The 19,192-nt window shown below is 33.3% G+C and overlaps 1 protein-coding gene and 1 pseudogene across 1 annotated transcript; one reads left to right on the plus strand and one right to left on the minus strand.

The window, feature by feature from the left end:
* The first annotated feature begins 6,937 nt into the window (after positions 1 to 6,937).
* Positions 6,938 to 8,846, plus strand: LOC137839103 (uncharacterized). Its single transcript, XM_068648233.1, has 3 exons — positions 6,938 to 7,335; positions 7,477 to 8,749; positions 8,793 to 8,846. The coding sequence occupies exons 1-3, from the start codon at positions 6,938 to 6,940 to the stop codon at positions 8,844 to 8,846; spliced, it is 1,725 nt and encodes a 574-aa protein (XP_068504334.1).
* LOC137808876 (small nucleolar RNA R71) lies at positions 7,329 to 7,434 on the minus strand (annotated as a pseudogene).
* Positions 8,847 to 19,192: the final 10,346 nt, after the last annotated feature.

Here is a 19,192-nt window from a genome sequence, read left to right on the forward strand (position 1 = left end):
TGTTAGTTATTGTTACTTTTAGAATAGAAATATTGTGTTTGGATTGAGTCCGGGGGTGTTCGACCCTCGGCAAATGTGTGAGATTGAATAGAATACTAATTATTAGAAAATCCTAACTATATTCCATAATATATAATGGATCGAAGTTGGATTAATGTTGTTCGTATAAGTGATGAGTACGAAAGGGGAGTAGAGGAATTTATACAATTTGCGCAGCGTAACGCGATTATTAGTGGTCATGATGGAGCAAAGATCAGGTGTCCGTGCGTTAACTGTTTGAATGGAAGGATACTGGATGTGAATATCATGAGGGAACACCTGCTGTGTGATGGGTTTCTTCGATCTTATACAACTTGGACATGGCATGGTGAATTATTAAATTTACCACGTGTTTTCGTAACTAAGGAATATGTGGGTTCTACCATGGATGAAGCAGTACACGATGATGGAGATGATGGTCGATTGGAGGACATGATTCGTGATGTGGGAGCTGAGTGTTTTGCAAAAGCGCATGGATATGAAAGTATGTCAAAAGATGCAGAAACTCCTTTGTATCCTGGATCAACTAACTTCACACGGTTGTCGGCGGTGTTAAGATTGATGAATTTGAAGGCAATAAACGGATGGACTGATAAAAGCTTCACGGAATTGCTCCAGCTGTTGAAGGATATGCTTCTAGAGGGAAATAGTCTACCTAATCGTAATTACGAGGCCAAAAAGATTCTTTGTCCAATGGGTATGAAGTACAAAAAGATACATGCATGTCCTAATGATTGTATATTATACCGGAAAGATTTTGAATTGTTGAAAAGTTGTCCGAGGTGTGGGTTATCACGTTATAAGTTGAAACAAAAAGATGATGATTCTATTGATGACATGGAAAAGCATGGAACCCCATTGAAGGTTATGTGGTATCTTCCCATCATTCCAAGGATGAAGCGTTTGTTTGCAAACCCAGACGATGCTAAGAATCTTAGATGGCATGCAGATGAGAGGAAATGCGATGGCATGTACCGACATCCAGCTGATTCTATTCAATGGAAGAAATTTGATGATGACTTTCCAGAATTTGGTAAAGAATGAAGAAATATCCGACTTGGTTTAACTACAGACGGAATGAATCCGTTTGGTAATATGAGTACAAATCACAGTTCATGGCCTGTATTACTAGTTATTTACAACTTACCTCCTGGATTGTGCATGAAGCGAAAATACATGATGTTGTCTATGATGATATCCGGTCCGAAACAACCAGGGAATGATATTGATGTTTATCTAAGTCCCCTAATTGAAGATTTGAAGTTAATGTGGGACTAGGGTGTCGAAGTATTTGACGGATTTGCTAATGAAACTTTCAAGCTTCATGCCATGTTATTTTGCACCATCAATGACTTTCCGGCATATGGTAACTTATCAGGTTATAGTGTTAAGGGTCACAAAGCGTGTCCAATATGCGAAGAAGACACTGCTTCTCAAAAATTGAAACATGGAAGGAAAACAGTATATCTTCGGCATCAGAGGTTTCTTAGAAGTCATCATCCCTACCGGAGGTTGAAAAAAGCCTTTAATGGACACCAAGAGGGTAGTGGTCCACCAACTCCATTAACCGGTGTTGAGGTTTACCAAAAGGTAAATAACATAGACCACACCTTCGGTAAGTCCAAAAAAAAGTCATCTGTGACAAATATTTGGAAGAAGAAATCAATCTTCTTTGATCTTCCGTACTGGTCGAGGTTAGAAGTCAGACATTGTATAGATGTAATGCATGTTGAGAAGAATGTGTGTGATAGCTTAATTGGTACACTTCTTAACATTAACGGGAAGACGAAGGATGGTCTAAATGCTCGTTTAGATTTGATTGAGATGAACATACGCGGCGAGTTGGCACCCATAGAAATGGGTAAGCGTACATATTTGCCCCCAGCCTGTTACACAATGTCAAAAGATGAAAAAATTAGTTTTTGTCAATGTCTAAAGGGTGTGAAAGTGCCACAAGGACATTCCTCAAATGTGAAGAGCCAAGTGTCAATGCAAGATTTGAAGTTAATTGGGTTGAAGTCTCATGATTGTCACATCTTGATGCAACAGTTGTTGCCGGTAGCTATCCGTGGGATCTTACCAAAAAATGTTAGACACACCATAACCCGTTTGTGCTCATTCTTCTCTTCCATCTGTTGTAAAGTCATTGATCCCTCAAAACTAGATGAACTTCAAAATGAAATTGTTGTTATCTTGTGTGAATTGGAAATATTTTTTCCTCCGTCTTTTTTTGACATCATGGTTCATCTAGTGGTGCATCTGGTAAGAGAGGTTAGATTGTGTGGACCAGTGTACTTAAGATGGATGTATCCTGTTGAGCGGTATATGAAAATTTTGAAAGGTTATGTGAAAAATCATTATCGTCCAGAGGCTTCAATGATTGAAAGGTACATAGCTGAAGAAATTATTGAATTTTGTTCAGAGTACATGACAAAAGAAAATCCAATAGGTGTTCCAGCTAATTCATGGCACCACAGGCGTTCTACAAGTAAATGTTTACGTGGTGTGAATATTGTAAGCAAATCTCGATCAGAAGTCTTGCAAGCACATTTGTACATATTGAATAACACAGATGAAGTTGTACCTTACATAGAAGCTCATAAAGCCATTGTGAAGGCAAATAACCCAAGACAAGCAGAGAAATGGGTGTTGATGGAACATAATAGAACTTTCATGCCTTGGTTTAAAGACGAGGTGTTCAAGTATTCAACGGCATCAGAGACCTTGACTTGGTTGGTTGCTGGATTGAAGTTTGATGTCATCTCATGTACAGCGTACGAAGTGAATAATTGTATATTTTACACGAAGTCCATGGATGAAAAGAGTACAATTCAAAATTCTGGTGTTACTCTTGAAGCCGAGTCAATGCAGTTTTCGACTTCGAAAGATACAAATCCAGTACTTGGATCAATGGCATACTATGGGTTTATAGAAGAGATATGGGAGATTGACTACACTAAGTTTTCCGTTCCAGTTTTCAAGTGTAAATTGGTTGACAATAAAAGTGGGGTTAAAATTGATGAATCAGGATTCACACTAGTGGACTTTCGAAAGATAGGGTATCGAGATGAGCCATTTATAATGGTTCAACAAGCATCTCAGGTTTTCTATGTGAAAGATCCTACGTCAGAACATTGGTATGTCGTTTTACACGGGAAAAAACAAGGGGAAGCCATAGATGATATTGAATATGGCGAAACTCGTTCATTCACACCAATGATAACTAATAAAGATGACGATGTAGTTGATGATGTACATGCAACCCGTAAAGACCACAGTGAAAGAATTTACATATAAACATTCAACCCACATGCAACATGTAAATAAACATTTAGAATTTTTTGTATTATTTTTATATGATTTTAATTCGATTCACATTAACTAATGTTTGTTACCTAATTTTTTTAACAAAGACAAGGATGACGACCAGACTCCAGGCAGACCTCGATCTGGACGAGGCAGTAGAGGACCTACTAGATTGAAGCGTCTTGCATTGAGACGTGCTGCTGGTGAGAAGACACATGTTGACATTGACGTCAACACTGGAGTGGCTTTTGGTCCTAAGGCAGATGAGTTTATGAGCTATCTTGGAGTTGTTTCTCGTGAGAGGCTCTCCATTTTGATTAATTCATGGGATGAGGTTTCAGAGGTTGATCGGAACATGCTATGGGAGGATGTTCTGGTAAGCTTTACATTATTATTGTTATCATATAATGCTTTTTAAAATTGATTAATTAATTTTAATTTGATGATGTTATTTTCCAGGCAAACTTTGACATTCCTGATGTGGAACCGCTTCGATCAAAGATATTATCCAATATCGCACTTAAATTTCGTACCTTTATGTCAAGACTGACTTCGAGATACATTTTTGGCGACCTTAAAGACGAAAATCCATGTTTAAAGGACAAACATATTGATGAAGAGACATGACGTCTTTTTAGAGAAAGCCGTGAAAATGAGGCTTGGATGGTAAGTGAAGTAACTTTTTTGTTTATATAACATTAATAAGTTTATCTTATTTACTTCAGTTTTTTTATTTCAATTATGACAGGATCGTCGGAAGAAAGCTCAAGAGATAGCTTCGAAGAATCTTACCCCGCACGTTATGTCTCGTTCGGGGTATAGAAAACTTGAGCAAACACTGATGGTGGAAAAGGAGAAATCTCAACAGGGGACGTTGTCTGAGAATGTGGAAACAGGGGTCACTTCTCCTCCATCACCACCTTTTCGCCATGTAAAATGGAAGAGGGCCCGAATTAAGAAGTCGGGTGCACCAAGTTTTGAGCAATCCGGGGTTATAATCGAAAAAAATTGTAAGTTATTTTTGTTATTTTCAATTTTTTTAAAGCATTAATTATATTAATGATTGAAAATATGATTTTTGTGTACTCTTGCAGGATTCCTTGGAATCCGACGGTAAATTTGTTGCTGAAGGTCGTCACGATATCCTGGTTGAAGCAATTGGACGACCTGAACACTCTGGTCGTGTTCGTGCCGCTGGACAAGGGGTCGGAATTAAACTTTATTTTGGAGTTTCAAAACGACAGCCATCCTCCTCCTCCAAGAAGAAAACTCAAATGAAGAGTAAGTTACGTGAAGAAATAATGGAGGAGATGAGAAAGGAGACTGATTTGATATGGCTGGAGATGAAAAAGGAGAATGATCGAATGCGACAAGAGTTTCTATCGCAACAAGTTTGTGCTGAGCCGATTGAACCCCTTGTTAGTCCCACTCCCAAGAGCACAAAGGGGAGTTGTGCGGCTCCTCCAACATCAGGGGATGATATCAATGGGCAGACAGAGGATTGTGAGCTACTGGTAGTGGGCGGCAAACTTCCTCGGGTGGTGGCACTTGGAAAAGTCTATACAAACGCCACCACCTTACATAACGTTCCTCTCTCCCCTGATGTGGCGAAGGTAACAATTGAAAAAGTACGATTTCCTGATGCTCGTGTTCCACTACCTTCAGATGAGGTAACCACTGTGGCCGATGCATTTCAGACATTCGTTGCCTGGCCCAGAGAGCTCATTCGATCTATGCCCGAACCTCATGTAATAAGTGTCTAATTTCAGTAATATTTCATATTAAAATATAGGCACTTATGAGGATTTATTGCTAATTTACATATAAAATAATTCCTAATTTATGAATTTATACCTTTTTACATTTTTTATGATCTTTATTTGAATAGAGTATTTTATTCTCAAATTTGGTGTTAATTGCAGATTTCTTAGGAAGATTGAAGATTTGGATTAAAGATGAATGATTTGAGCTAAAAAGATAAAGATAGAAGGTCCCAGAATGGAAAAAGATGCAAAGAAAGATTGGGCCTTTTTTATGTTTTATCATTTAGCCCATTAGCGCGACATAGGAAACAACCTAACCCTAGAAAACTAGGATAAATAGAGGGCTAGAGGCTCAACCTTAGGGTGCCAGATTGAGAGGAAAACACCATAGAGTGAATTGTAACCCAATTGGGAGAATGGAAGGTGATAGAAGTATGCGTGGCTAATTCTACCCTTTGGGATTAGGAGTAATCTGCTCAAACTCTTATGTATTGAGGTGATATTTTATATATTAATATTCAGTTCTTGATTGATTATTGGTATTGTTGTTTTACTTTTAATTTTCCGTGACAAATTGAGAATCTTAAATCTGATCGGGAGGTATTTTTAGGGTTTGGACCTAAACAACAATACTTAACATATTTGAGTGCTAGGAATAGACTTAAAATGTTAATTGCTATTAAACGTCTGAGCTTCGTTCTAAGTTGTTCTTATAATTATGCGAGGGATCGATAGTTAGGGGACATTCTTAAGGATTTTATATGCGAGGAATCGATATAAATGATTTTTATACGGGCATCAATTTCAATCAAAGAACTTAATATTGACATGCTAATCAAAATACTTGAGAGTGAGAGAGATGAAACTAATCCTTATTTTTCCAATTGAAACAACTAATTCTTTGTTTGTTTTCTTATTGATCAGTGCCAACACAATTAATTCAAAACTCTTTTAATTGTTTTGTTTTTATATTTAGCGATTATTGTACTCAATAATTCACTGTTCTTTGTGGGATCGATATCCGTCCTTAGGGACAATTATTACTTTTGACAAACGCGGTGCACTTGCCGTAAAAAGTCAACAAGTTTTTGGCGCCGTTGCCGGGGAACAGATTTGATTTGTTGAGTATAATTTCCTAAATATTGTAAATATTTTTTTTTATTATTATTATTTGTTTTGATTTTGTTTATTTTATTAAAATTAGATTTGATTTTGATTTTAGTATAGATTTACTGTTTTTTTTTAAAAGGTTATTGTTTTTATATTCTTTTCTTTACGTTATGTAATTTAGTTTATTTTTATTTTATTTTGTTTTGATTTTGTTTTGATTTTGATTTTGTTTTATTATATGTTATTTTAGTTTTTTTTAGGATTAGTTTACGTAGTTTGATTTAGATTTACGTAACTGTTATTTATTTGTTTTAATTATATTTTATTATTAGTCTTAAGTTTTATTTCTACGTAAGCAAGTTAGTTAGAATATTAGTTAGTTTAGATTATAGTTTTCAGGGTTTTTTTAGCTTTATTTTATTTTATTTTTAGTATTTTTTATTTTTTTTTAAGTATGTTATTTTTTGTTTTTTATTGTTTTCTTTTATTCTGTTTCTAGTTTTTATTTTATCTATATTTTTTTTTTTTGAATATATTTGTTATTTTTCTCTTAACGTCGTTTTAGTGTTTTATTTTTTTTTGTGTTATTTTTATTTTATTTTACTTATTTTGTTTATATTTCAATTTTTTTTTAATTTAATTTAATTTAATTTATTTTTTAAGAAAAAAAGTACTCTGTTTTTTTTTTCTCCACTAATATGCTTTAGGAAGAAAGCAACATGACAGAACAACAAGCACCACCTCCTAGGAGGACACTTGGAGATTATGTCATGTACCAAGGACCAAGACATTTTTCTAGTATTGCAATACCTACTACTGCCAAGGCCTTGGAAATCAATCCCGATTTTCTCACTCTCATCAGTGCCTATCAATTTACAGCAATGGAACATGAGGATCCATATTCACATTTGGATACATTTTATGAATTGGTAGGAACAATGGGTTTTCAATCAGGTGATCTTGAAAATGTTTATATGCGCTTGTTTTCTTTTTCATTGGCAGGAAAGGCTAAGGAATGGCTCAAATCACTTCCAAATCAGAGCCTCACTAGCTGGAAGGATGTAGAGGAAAATTTTTTGCAAAGATTTTTTCCAATTTCTCGCTACATCAAAGCAAAGTCTGAAATCTCTATGTTCAGACAAGGAGCAAATGAAGTCTTTTGTGATACATGGGAAAGATTTAAGATGATATTGAGAAAATGCCCAAATCATGGGTTTGAAGATATTGCTCAACTGAGCATATTCCTGAATGGTCTCAGATCTGACATAAAGATGCTCCTAGATGTTGCAGCTGATGGCACAATGATGGCCCTTGATGTAGAACAAGCGACAATAATTATTGATGCATTGGCATCAACTGATTATAAAGCCCAACATGATGGACAAGATCTTCATAATAAAGGGTTGTTAGAAGATGCACTCTTGGCTAAAAATAAGATTCTGACACAGCAGATTGAGCAACTAACTGCACAAATGGCTAAATTGCCCCAACAATTATATGTTGTTCATTCATCTCAAAGCCAAAGTCAGTCAATCAGGTGTGATTTTTGTGGAGATGTTCATCCTAATGGTCACTGTTTTTATCAGAACAATTCACCTGAAGTTGAGGATCCATCCATGCTTGAAAGAATGAATAAAGTTGAAGACGCTCTGACAAAGATTGTGAGCGCGCAGGACAATATTGTGAAAGCGCAGGACAATAGCATGGCCATGATTAGGAGCATAAAGATCCAGATGGGACAACTGACCAAACAAATTGCACAAATTCCAGAGGAACAAAATGGCCAGTTTTCAGTCAATAGCCAAACCAATTCAAAAGAGCATTGCGATAATGTAGTTGCTGAACAAGAAGAAAAAGATGAGACAAAGGGGAAGAGAGATGAGAAAGAGAGAAGTGAGGAGGAAAAAATAAAGAGGAAAAGTGAAAATAAGGAGAGAGGAGTTCTTGAAAAAGATTTATCATATCCTCATTCTCCTTCAAAAAAAGAGAAGGAAAGAAAATTCTTTGATAAATTGCTCCCTAAAAATTATTTTGCAGGAAATTTGAAGCAAGATTCAACATTTGAAAGATTTCGAAAGAATAGGAGTTATATTGAAGAAAGAAATATAGAGCTGGAGGATGGATACAATGTCATTATTCAAAAAGGCTTGCCTAAAAAATTCAAGGACCCAGGGAGTTTTAACCTTCCCGTGTCTATAGGTGCTTTATTAGTAGCCAATGCTTTATTGGATTTGGGAGCAAGCGTAAATATAATTCCTTTGGCAATGCTGAAGAAAATAGGGGATTTGGAGATTAAACCCACCAAGATGACTTTAAAGCTAGCTGATCAAGTAACCAAGTATCCATATGGTGTGGTTGAAGATGTTCTCGTCAAGGTGGATAAATTCACATTCCCTGTGGATTTTGTTGTGATGGACATGAAAGAAGATGAGGAGGTTCCCTTGATACTTGGAAGACCCTTTATGAAGACTGCTAGAATCATAGTTGATGTCGACAAAGGAGAACTTCAAGTTAGAACTCAAGATGAGGAGGTAACTTTAAATCTTTTTTATGGTCATAAAAATTTTAATGCAGGAGAAGAATGTGTACAGAATGATGCAACAAAGAGAGTTGTCCATCTTGAAATAAACAGGCGTCAAGCTAGATGACGTTAAACGAGCGCTTACTGGGAGGCAACCCAGTCCACATTTTAGTTTTATGTTGTTATCTTTGTTTATTTTATTTTTCAAAAAAAAAAAAATATAAAAAAAATCTTGTATGCCTCCTAATCATTTTGCAGGTTATGTATTTTGACCTGAGGACAGGTTCTATTAGTCAAGGGGGCAGATCCAGCAAATGAAGCAAGATTATAGATAAAGATTTTAACAAAAAGCTGGATGACTTCTTAAGAAGAGAGGATTGAGCAAAAATATGGTTCTATCTATCTAATTCTCTTTTCTTTTCAATTATTTAAATTTTATTTTCTGTTTAGTTTTTATTTATTTTATTTTATTTTTCGGTTATTTTGTTTTTTGTTTATTTGCTTTTTTTTAGTTTGTTTTAATTGCTTATTTTGTATTTTGAATAAATTTGTTGTTTTTTTTATAGTTTGTTAGTTTTAGGTTTTGAATTTTCTTTCTTGAATAAATTTCCAGTTTTAATTTGTTTGCTTTCTAGTTTATTTTTCTCAAATAAAAAAGAACTAGAATATTAATTTTGAATTGTGGAAAAAAGAACTTGTGTTTAAATATTAAATAGTGAGATGAATTAGACACAGGTTAGAAAAGAAAATTAGATTGAATCCTTATTCAAATGTAGTTAAAAGTATGATACATAAATTTAACAGGATGATTGATTAGGACAGATAATGACAAGACAAAAAGGAATTAGACCAATTAAACCAAGTGAGTGTGTGAACCTTAAACAGTTTGAGAGTTTTACTGATGAATTGACAGTTGTGGTTGCTTAATTTTTATTTTTGTTGCATTATAAAAGAGCATGAAGATGTTTGAGGCATTTGTTTGTGTTAATTAGGAGCCAGGGCCAAAAAGCCAACCTTTATATTAGAATTCCATTTTTTTTTATCCCCTTTGGGCCAAGAATTTTTTTGTTAATATTGCACCTTAACTTTTATTGATATAATTTCCTACCCTTTAGCATGTTTAAGGAAGGAGAACATAAATGCAATACTTATAGAAAAGGGAATGTTGGTTCTGATTGTGAAAGTCAAAAAGTTGAAAATAGGAAGAATCTTTTCCTATTATTGAAAAGAAAAAAAAAGGAACAGAAGAAGAAAAATAAATAGAAAAGAAAGATAGAAAAATTTCATGAAAATCATGAAAAGTCAAAAAGAAAATGAGGGAAAAGGTGACATCGAAAGAAAGTGGTAATTAGATAACATATATATTCTCTATAATTGAATTGTAGATATGTTCTTCTTCTTTAATATGTGCATTTTGTTATCTAAGAAAAACCAATATTTTTTGGAAGCCCAACCTCATTACAACCCTGGAAAAGACCTCAAGATTCATGTTTCTAATATGTTTGTGATTTGAAGATGAAATGAAAAGCAACTGTGATTTGTTATGATTCAGTGAAAATAGAGAGAAACAAACACTTACCCGTGAGAATATGAGAAGATATTCCTTGATGAATTGTCATTTATTTGTTTTGATTTGATCCTGGAAATTGATTGTGTCTATAATTATCTATATTTGAATTTGGAAGCATCATAAGTTTCTAATTTGATCTGTTGTTTAGTGAATTAAGCTGTTTGATATTTAAATTCAAATATATTCATTTACTTTGCTTGAGGACAAGCAAGATTCTAAGTTGGGGAGAGTGATAAGTGTCTAATTTCAGTAATATTTCATATTAAAATATAGGCACTTATGAGGATTTATTGCTAATTTACATATAAAATAATTCCTAATTTATGAATTTATACCTTTTTACATTTTTTATGATCTTTATTTGAATAAGAGTATTTTATTCTCAAATTTGGTGTTAATTGCAGATTTCTTAGGAAGATTGAAGATTTGGATTAAAGATGAATGATTTGAGCTAAAAAGATAAAGATAGAAGGTCCCAGAATGGAAAAAGATGCAAAGAAAGATTGGGCCTTTTTTATGTTTTATCATTTAGCCCATTAGCGCGACATAGGAAACAACCTAACCCTAGAAAACTAGGATAAATAGAGGGCTAGAGGCTCAACCTTAGGGTGCCAGATTGAGAGGAAAACACCATAGAGTGAATTGTAACCCAATTGGGAGAATGGAAGGTGATAGAAGTATGCGTGGCTAATTCTACCCTTTGGGATTGGGAGTAATCTGCTCAAACTCTTATGTATTGAGGTGATATTTTATATATTAATATTCAGTTCTTGATTGATTATTGGTATTGTTGTTTTACTTTTAATTTTCCGTGACAAATTGAGAATCTTAAATCTGACCGGGAGGTATTTTTAGGGTTCGGACCTAAACAACAATACTTAACATATTTGAGTGCTAGGAATAGACTTAAAATGTTAATTGCTATTAAACGTCTGAGCTTCGTTCTAAGTTGTTCTTATAATTATGCGAGGGATCGATAGTTAGGGGACATTCTTAAGGATTTTATATGCGAGGAATCGATATAAATGATTTTTATACGGGCATCAATTTCAATCAAAGAACTTAATATTGACATGCTAATCAAAATACTTGAGAGTGAGAGAGATGAAACTAATCCTTATTTTTCCAATTGAAACAACTAATTCTTTGTTTGTTTTCTTATTGATCAGTGCCAACACAATTAATTCAAAACTCTTTTAATTGTTTTGTTTTTATATTTAGCGATTATTGTACTCAATAATTCACTGTTCTTTGTGGGATCGATATCCGTCCTTAGGGACAATTATTACTTTTGACAAACGCGGTGCACTTGCCGTAAAAAGTCAACAAGTTTTTGGCGCCGTTGCCGGGGAACAGATTTGATTTGTTGAGTATAATTTCCTAAATATTGTAAATATTTTTTTTATTATTATTATTTGTTTTGATTTTGTTTATTTTATTAAAATTAGATTTGATTTTGATTTTAGTATAGATTTACTGTTTTTTTTTAAAAGGTTATTGTTTTTATATTCTTTTCTTTACGTTATGTAATTTAGTTTATTTTTATTTTATTTTGTTTTGATTTTGTTTTGATTTTGATTTTGTTTTATTATATGTTATTTTAGTTTTTTTTAGGATTAGTTTACGTAGTTTGATTTAGATTTACGTAACTGTTATTTATTTGTTTTAATTATATTTTATTATTAGTCTTAAGTTTTATTTCTACGTAAGCAAGTTAGTTAGAATATTAGTTAGTTTAGATTATAGTTTTCAGGGTTTTTTTAGCTTTATTTTATTTTATTTTTAGTATTTATTTTTTTTTATTTTTAAGTATGTTATTTTTTGTTTTTTATTGTTTTCTTTTATTCTGTTTCTAGTTTTTATTTTATCTATATTTTTTTTTTTTTGAATATATTTGTTATTTTTCTCTTAACGTCGTTTTAGTGTTTTATATTTTTTTGTGTTATTTTTATTTTATTTTACTTATTTTGTTTATATTTCAATTTTTTTTTAATTTAATTTAATTTATTTTATTTTTTAAGAAAAAAAAAGTACTCTGTTTTTTTTTTCTCCACTAATATGCTTTAGGAAGAAAGCAACAAGCACCACCTCCTAGGAGGACACTTGGAGATTATGTCATGTACCAAGGACCAAGACATTTTTCTAGTATTGCAATACCTACTACTGCCAAGGCCTTGGAAATCAATCCCGATTTTCTCACTCTCATCAGTGCCTATCAATTTACAGCAATGGAACATGAGGATCCATATTCACATTTGGATACATTTTATGAATTGGTAGGAACAATGGGTTTTCAATCAGGTGATCTTGAAAATGTTTATATGCGCTTGTTTTCTTTTTCATTGGTAGGAAAGGCTTAGGAATTGGATTTCTATAGATGATAATGATATAATTAATGGCGCTACAACCACATTTTCCATTTTCCATCTTTCTTAGGCACCAACAAAATAGGTACAACACGAGAACTTAGGTTTTTTTGGACCCAACCCTTCAACAACAATTCATGAACCTAGGATTCTATCTCCTTAGTCTCTTCAGGATTAGTTCTATATGTCAGTCCATTTGGTAGACTAGCTCAGGGCACTAAATTTATTTGATGTTCTATGCCTCTGAAAAGTGGAAGTCCAATTTGTCCTTCCTGTTGAACCAAGTGGTGTTCAATGTTTTGAAGAATCCAAACCCTTTGAAGGATGATGAAGCCTCTGCTGTGCTTGATGCTGTTGTGCTTTTTTAGCCTTGTTCTGGGGTAGTTCTATGTTGTAATCAACACTTAGATTAAATCTCAAAGCAATTAGCATCTCAATTTTATCAAAGCAAAATGTTTTTCAAACTAAGTTGAAACAACCGATTGTTTTGTCGAAACAACCGATTGTTTACACTTAGGTGTTTTGAGAAAGTTTGAAAACTGTTTTTGAATGGTGTTTTTGTTATGTAACAAAACAACCGATTGATTCAAAGAAACAATCGATTGTTTGTTTTAAAACCATAACAGAAAAATTGTTTTCTTTGACTGAGCTTTAAATGCTTTAACTGAATACGCTCCAGTCATTAAATGCTTTGACCAATCTATTTTAAATGCAATTAAGAGTTTGTTAAGATTTGATAACAAACTATATTCTTAGATATATTCTGAAAAATAGTTTTGATATATTAAGAATCTTGAAACATAGTTTTGATCTAAGAAGAGTTTTTCAAAGTATTCTGAGATTGCAAAGAGTTGAGAGATTGATCAAGGTGCTGAATAGGATTCTCTTGTATTGATTTCAGATATTCATCTGTAACAAGTGTAATCTGTGTAAACTGCTGAACAATTCTGTTTGTATGTGTTGCTGAGATTGGCTGTGTGTTCTTGAAGTGTTCAAGATCAGCAATCTTAGTGTTGGCCAAGAGAGTGTGTTTCTTGGGGTGTTCAATGTCATTCTCTTGGTTGTGGTGTAAGTGATCAAGTGGTGATTGCTTAGTGGATTTCCTCAGGGTTTCTGAGAAGACTGGATGTAGCTCTGGATTGGAGTGAACCAGTATAAACAGTTGTGTACAATCTTTCTATCCCTAACTCTTTAATTTCAGTTTGTTTGTTGTTTGCTGGTATAAACAACCGATTGTTTTTTCTGGTATTACAGTTTTGCTTGCTGTTTTGGCTAACTGAATTGCTGAATCAATTGGTTTCTGAAATAAGTTCATTCTAGCTTTGAAAAGTTTGTGAAAACCCCTTTAAACCATTCACCCCCCCTCTAGTTTAAAGCCATCTTTTATAACAATTGGTATCAGAGCTTGGTTCTTGTAAGTCATTCAAGTTGATCCTAAAATCTTTCAAAATGGCTGATAGACTACCTTTTGGGGAAGGTGCCTCAATAAACAGACCACCCTTGTTTTGTGGTTTGAATTACCAGTTTTGGAAAGTTAGGATGAAAATATTTATGGAATCTCTTGACAAAGGAATTTGGGATGCAATTGAAAATGGTCCTTTTATCCCAAAGTTTGAAAAAGATGGTTCTGTCATTGAGAAGCCATGGTCTCAATGGACTGATGCAGAAAGTAAAAAGGCCAAATTCGATTGCATTGACAAAAATATTATAACCTCTGCTTTAAATTCTGATGAGTTTTTCAGGGTCTCACAATGCAAGTCATCAAAGGAAATGTGGGATACTTTGGAAGTCACTCATGAAGGAACAAATGAGGTGAAAAGAGCTAGAAAGCATGCTCTCATCCAAGAGTATGAGATGTTTAGAATGCTTAAAGGTGAAAGCATAGCTGAAGTGCAGAAAAGGTTTACACACATCATAAATCACCTTATGAGCCTAGACAAGACGTTTGACAAAGAAGAGTTAAACATCAAGATCTTGAAATGTCTTGATAGAGCTTGGCAACCAAAGGTAACTGCTATTTCCGAATCTAAAGATCTAACATCATTAAGTGTTGCCTCTTTGTTTGGAAAGCTTAGGGAACATGAGCTAGAGATGAATAGACTCAATGTTCAAGAAAGTGAAGACAAGCACACAAGGAGCATAGCCTTGAAAGCATCCAAACATAAGGGAAAGCAAGATTCAAGTGATGATAGTGATGAGGAAAATCTAAGTTTGTTGTCAAGAAAATTCAGCAAATTCCTCAAGAGAAGCCGCAACAAAGACAACAACAAGGATAGGTATGGAAACAAGAAACCCAATGAATTTAATTCAAATAACTATACTTTTTTTGGTTGTGGTGAGCAAGGTCACATAAAGGCTGATTGTCCCAACAAGAGTAAAGAGAAAAAAGACAAGCTACAAGGAGAAGAAAGGCAAAACAAAAAGAGCCTACATAGCTTGGGATGAAAATGAAGTGTCATCATCAAGTTCTTCATCAAGTGAAGATGAAAAAGCCAACATATGCTTAGTTGCTGAGGATGGTGATGATGATTCATGCAGTTCAAGTGAGGTAAGTTCATGTGCTTCCTTAAATGAACAAAACTATAGTGAATTGCTTGAAGCTTTTCAAGAAACACATGATGAAGCTAATAGATTGGTTCTTTCAAACAACCGATTGAAAGATCTTAACAATGGGCTTGAAAAGAAAGTTAGATCACTTGAAGAGGAACTGAGAAAAGCAAAAAGTGATTTTGAAAAACTGGAAAAAGATTTCAAAAATGCCTCTTGCAAGTGTGATACTCTCAATTGCACAAATTGTGAAAATCTTGAGAAAAAGGTTCACTATCTTGTTGAAACTGTGGACAAGCTTTCAAAAGGAAAGTCAAACTTTGAGAATGTTCTAGCATCTCAAAGCTGTGTTTTTTGGAAAGGCTGGTTTAGGCTTCAATCCACAGAACAAGCAAGATAGGTTTTCAAAAAGTTTTTTGAGAAAATCAGAAAAACAATCGATTGTTAAGACGAAACAACCGGTTGTTACATGCTTTTACTGCATGAAGAAAGGCCACTCTGTTAGATTCTGCAAAATTAGAAAATATTATGTTCCTAAAGGTTTTATGAAATGGATTCCTAAGGGATGTGATGTTGAAGCCACGATTTAACCGGTTGAATGAGTCAAGCAGTTACACAACTGATTCAAAAAGCAGTTTCAAAACTTCTAGCCAGCTAAGTGACAAACAACCAGTTATTTCAACAAATCAATCGATTGTTTTTCCTTTGCTTGGAACTTAGTTGTTTAAAACAGATTTAATCAAGCTTTGTGTAGGCTTTCAAGGACTGATCTTACAAAGATTCTAAACACCCTAATCTAAATCCAAACCTAGAAAGCTGCACAGCTTCAGACTTCATGTAGATTTGATACATCAAAGCTCACATCTTCAACAATAGGAAGGTCCTTATGGAGACGTCTCTCTCTCTCTCTCTAGGGCATTCCACAAATAGATAACATTTGATTAAAAACTTAAAGTTGGTAGGGGTACTTTCCTTTCTTCACTCACTTGATGGCAAGAAAAAAGTTGTTCTACTTTCATTTCCCAATCTGGATAGACTTCAATCTTTTCCTTTTTATAAAAATAAGGTAAGTCAACCCTAGTTTCAGTTTGTGGACTTTCTCTTTAGTTCTCTTAGGCATAGGTTGATAGTAATCATTAATTCCAAAGACACTACAAAATTTTAGTAAGAAATTTTCATAAGCTTGCTAGATTTATGTTGAAATATATATTTGAATTGAACCTTTGGAATTTTAACCAAGAAAATTTCAATGAATAAAAGGAATATTGGCATTGAAATTTCACAAAAATAGTGCATCAATTAATTGCAATATTTTCTTTAAACTCATTGCTTAATTCAAATTTTTGGAGACAATTATTTTGCATTGTTCAATTTTTATTTTTCATTTTTTTTTTCTCTTTTGAATTTTGATGTAATTATTTTTTTTCAATTTTTCTCAACACATCAAAGTACTTAATTCTAGAGTTTCATTTTTTTTATCAAAAGCTGAAATCATAATAAACATTTTCAGCCAGCACAAAATTCTGAAAAACAGAGGAAACTTAATTGAATTCAAAAACAGATTTCAAAACTCAAGAGACAATAGAATTGGATGAAACTGGAACTTGTATGGAACTAACAAGTATAGAACTCAAATATGTAAAAATTAAAATGAACCAAAGCTCAAATTCAGAATAGAATTAAGAATCAAATTAAAACAAACAACAAAATCAATTAAAACAAGTACTACACAAATTTGATGACAATTTTGGAAGAACGTGACTAAACAGTACTTGAACTTGATTTCAAAATTAAAATTACTCAAATTAACACAACTTGCACCAATAAAATTACAATAAAACTCAAACAAAATGTAAAAGAACCACGATTTACTCAATGAAAATCCTAAAAACTCATACGAACGTTTAAAGAACAATTAAACATTTGAATCGAATAGAAATGAACATCATTAAATGGTAATAAAAGGGAATTGAAACAATTCAAGACACTCAAGAACATCAATGAACAACATGAAAATATGAACAAACAAAAGGAGAAGAAGACATTTAGCTCTTGATGAACCAAAGCTCTAGATACCAAATGATAACATCCTCTTCATTCGATTGGATTTTTCTTGGAGATTGGTTGGAGTTGGCAGAAGATAATGGAAGTGATGAGTCAAGGAGAGCTCTTTGGAGTCCTAGATTCCTTGGAGTTGTCGTGAAGTTTGGGGAGAGTAATTTGTTCAGCCAAATCACTTGAAGAAATGAGACAAGAGACCAAAGGTGTCTATCCTAGAGGGGCTAGACAAGAGAGTGCTCAGGCTTGGAATTTGGCAGCATAACACTTTGATATACTAAAACATGAGTCAAGCACCTCAATTTATAGGTGAAAGGCTTGACCAATTTACAAGAAAATTGGTAGGAAAATTCATATGCAAAAGGGTTTTAATTAGGCGCCTAAATCATGTCACAAGGCAAGCATGAGCAAGGTGTGCACACACATATTTGTAAAATTTATATATAAAAAAATGAGTTTTTTGGAATTTTTTGCCATTGAAAAGTATACATTTCTTAAAAAATGATGAAAGTATGGAAACCACAAAAAGAAGCAATTTTCCAAATCTAAACCAATAAAGACCATAAGCCGAACAATCCCCTCCCAGATTTGTTTTCACATGGATTTTACTTCCTGCACCCCCTACATTTTCCTCTTATACCCAAATATTTTAAAATATCCATTTTTCCTTTCTTATTTATATCTTCTTCAACCTCCAAAAGCTCCATTTTTCTATCCAGTTATTCATTTGGATATAAAGGTTTTCTGGAGGTTCATGTTAGCTAGCTTCTTCATGTAAGCATTTTTTGCTTTTATTTCCCAAATTCAAGTAATAATGAAGTTGCATTGATTTTTGAGTTATTTTCAAATTATGCAATTGGAAAGTCTTCTAAATTAAGAAATCATAATGGAAAACTACTTTATTTATTGTAGTTATGAATAATATAATTCAAAACATCAATTGTAATAGAAAATTGAAAAAGACTCACAAAATATTGTCAAAAAGTATAAAAAACAAACTACAAGTGAAAAATATTCAAGACAAACTAAACTTTCAAGATTAAGTTTTTTTTTTTTTGCTTGTATCTTAGTTGTTTTTTACTAGGTTATGGTGTGATTGGTGTACAGTAGGCTTGGGATTGATGACTAAGATATCTTGAAAGGGTTGTTAAAGGTTTTGATGTGTTCTTTAAAAAGGATATTGGAGGATTTCTAAAGAGGGTTTGTGGAATCATAATTTCACAAAAGGTTCTTGGTTGGTGTTGCTTGTAGTTTTGATGTTCTAATGGTAGGGTTTTGTTTACCAGAAGTAAGACAGTCTAGGGAGGCTTGGTTTGAATTGTAGAAAGTTTTAGGTGGCCAAAATATATGGTTGAATTGGAGGTGGCTGCAAGTGTTCTTAGAGAAACTTTAGTGTTTCTTGATTGGTTTCTAGGTTGAACTTTAAAGGTAGAAGTGTGGGAGAGTTTGGTTGAAATGTGCTCTATAAGGTAGTTTTGGGCAAACTTTGAGGGATGGAAAAACACGAGACGAGAGCTATAAAATAACACATACAAGATGTAAGATATGGAATGGCAATTAGCAGTGGAAGATAGTGAACGTAAGAAAATTAAATCGAAAAATGATAAGATATGGCGGTGTTTACCTTACTAAATAAACATAATATATGGAGTTAAGACCATTGAGGGTCTCTTAACGCACTTCTTGGTAGCTCTAAGATGGCAAGTAAATGAAAGTTCACTTAGGAAAACTCAACTAAGAAAACAACACTCTCACAAGAGAAACATAAAAAGCTTTTCAAAGCTCAAATTTGATTTATATTTAATGCGTGAGTTTAACAAACTCATAGTTTCCTGTTTTTAACTCTTAACCATGAGCATTCAATCCTTATTTAAACATGTGGGACTTAAACTACCACCTAAAATGCTATTAT

The sequence above is a fragment of the Phaseolus vulgaris genome, chromosome 3 (assembly GCF_000499845.2).
Source record: "Phaseolus vulgaris cultivar G19833 chromosome 3, P. vulgaris v2.0, whole genome shotgun sequence".
Classification (NCBI taxonomy): Eukaryota; Viridiplantae; Streptophyta; class Magnoliopsida; order Fabales; family Fabaceae; genus Phaseolus; species Phaseolus vulgaris.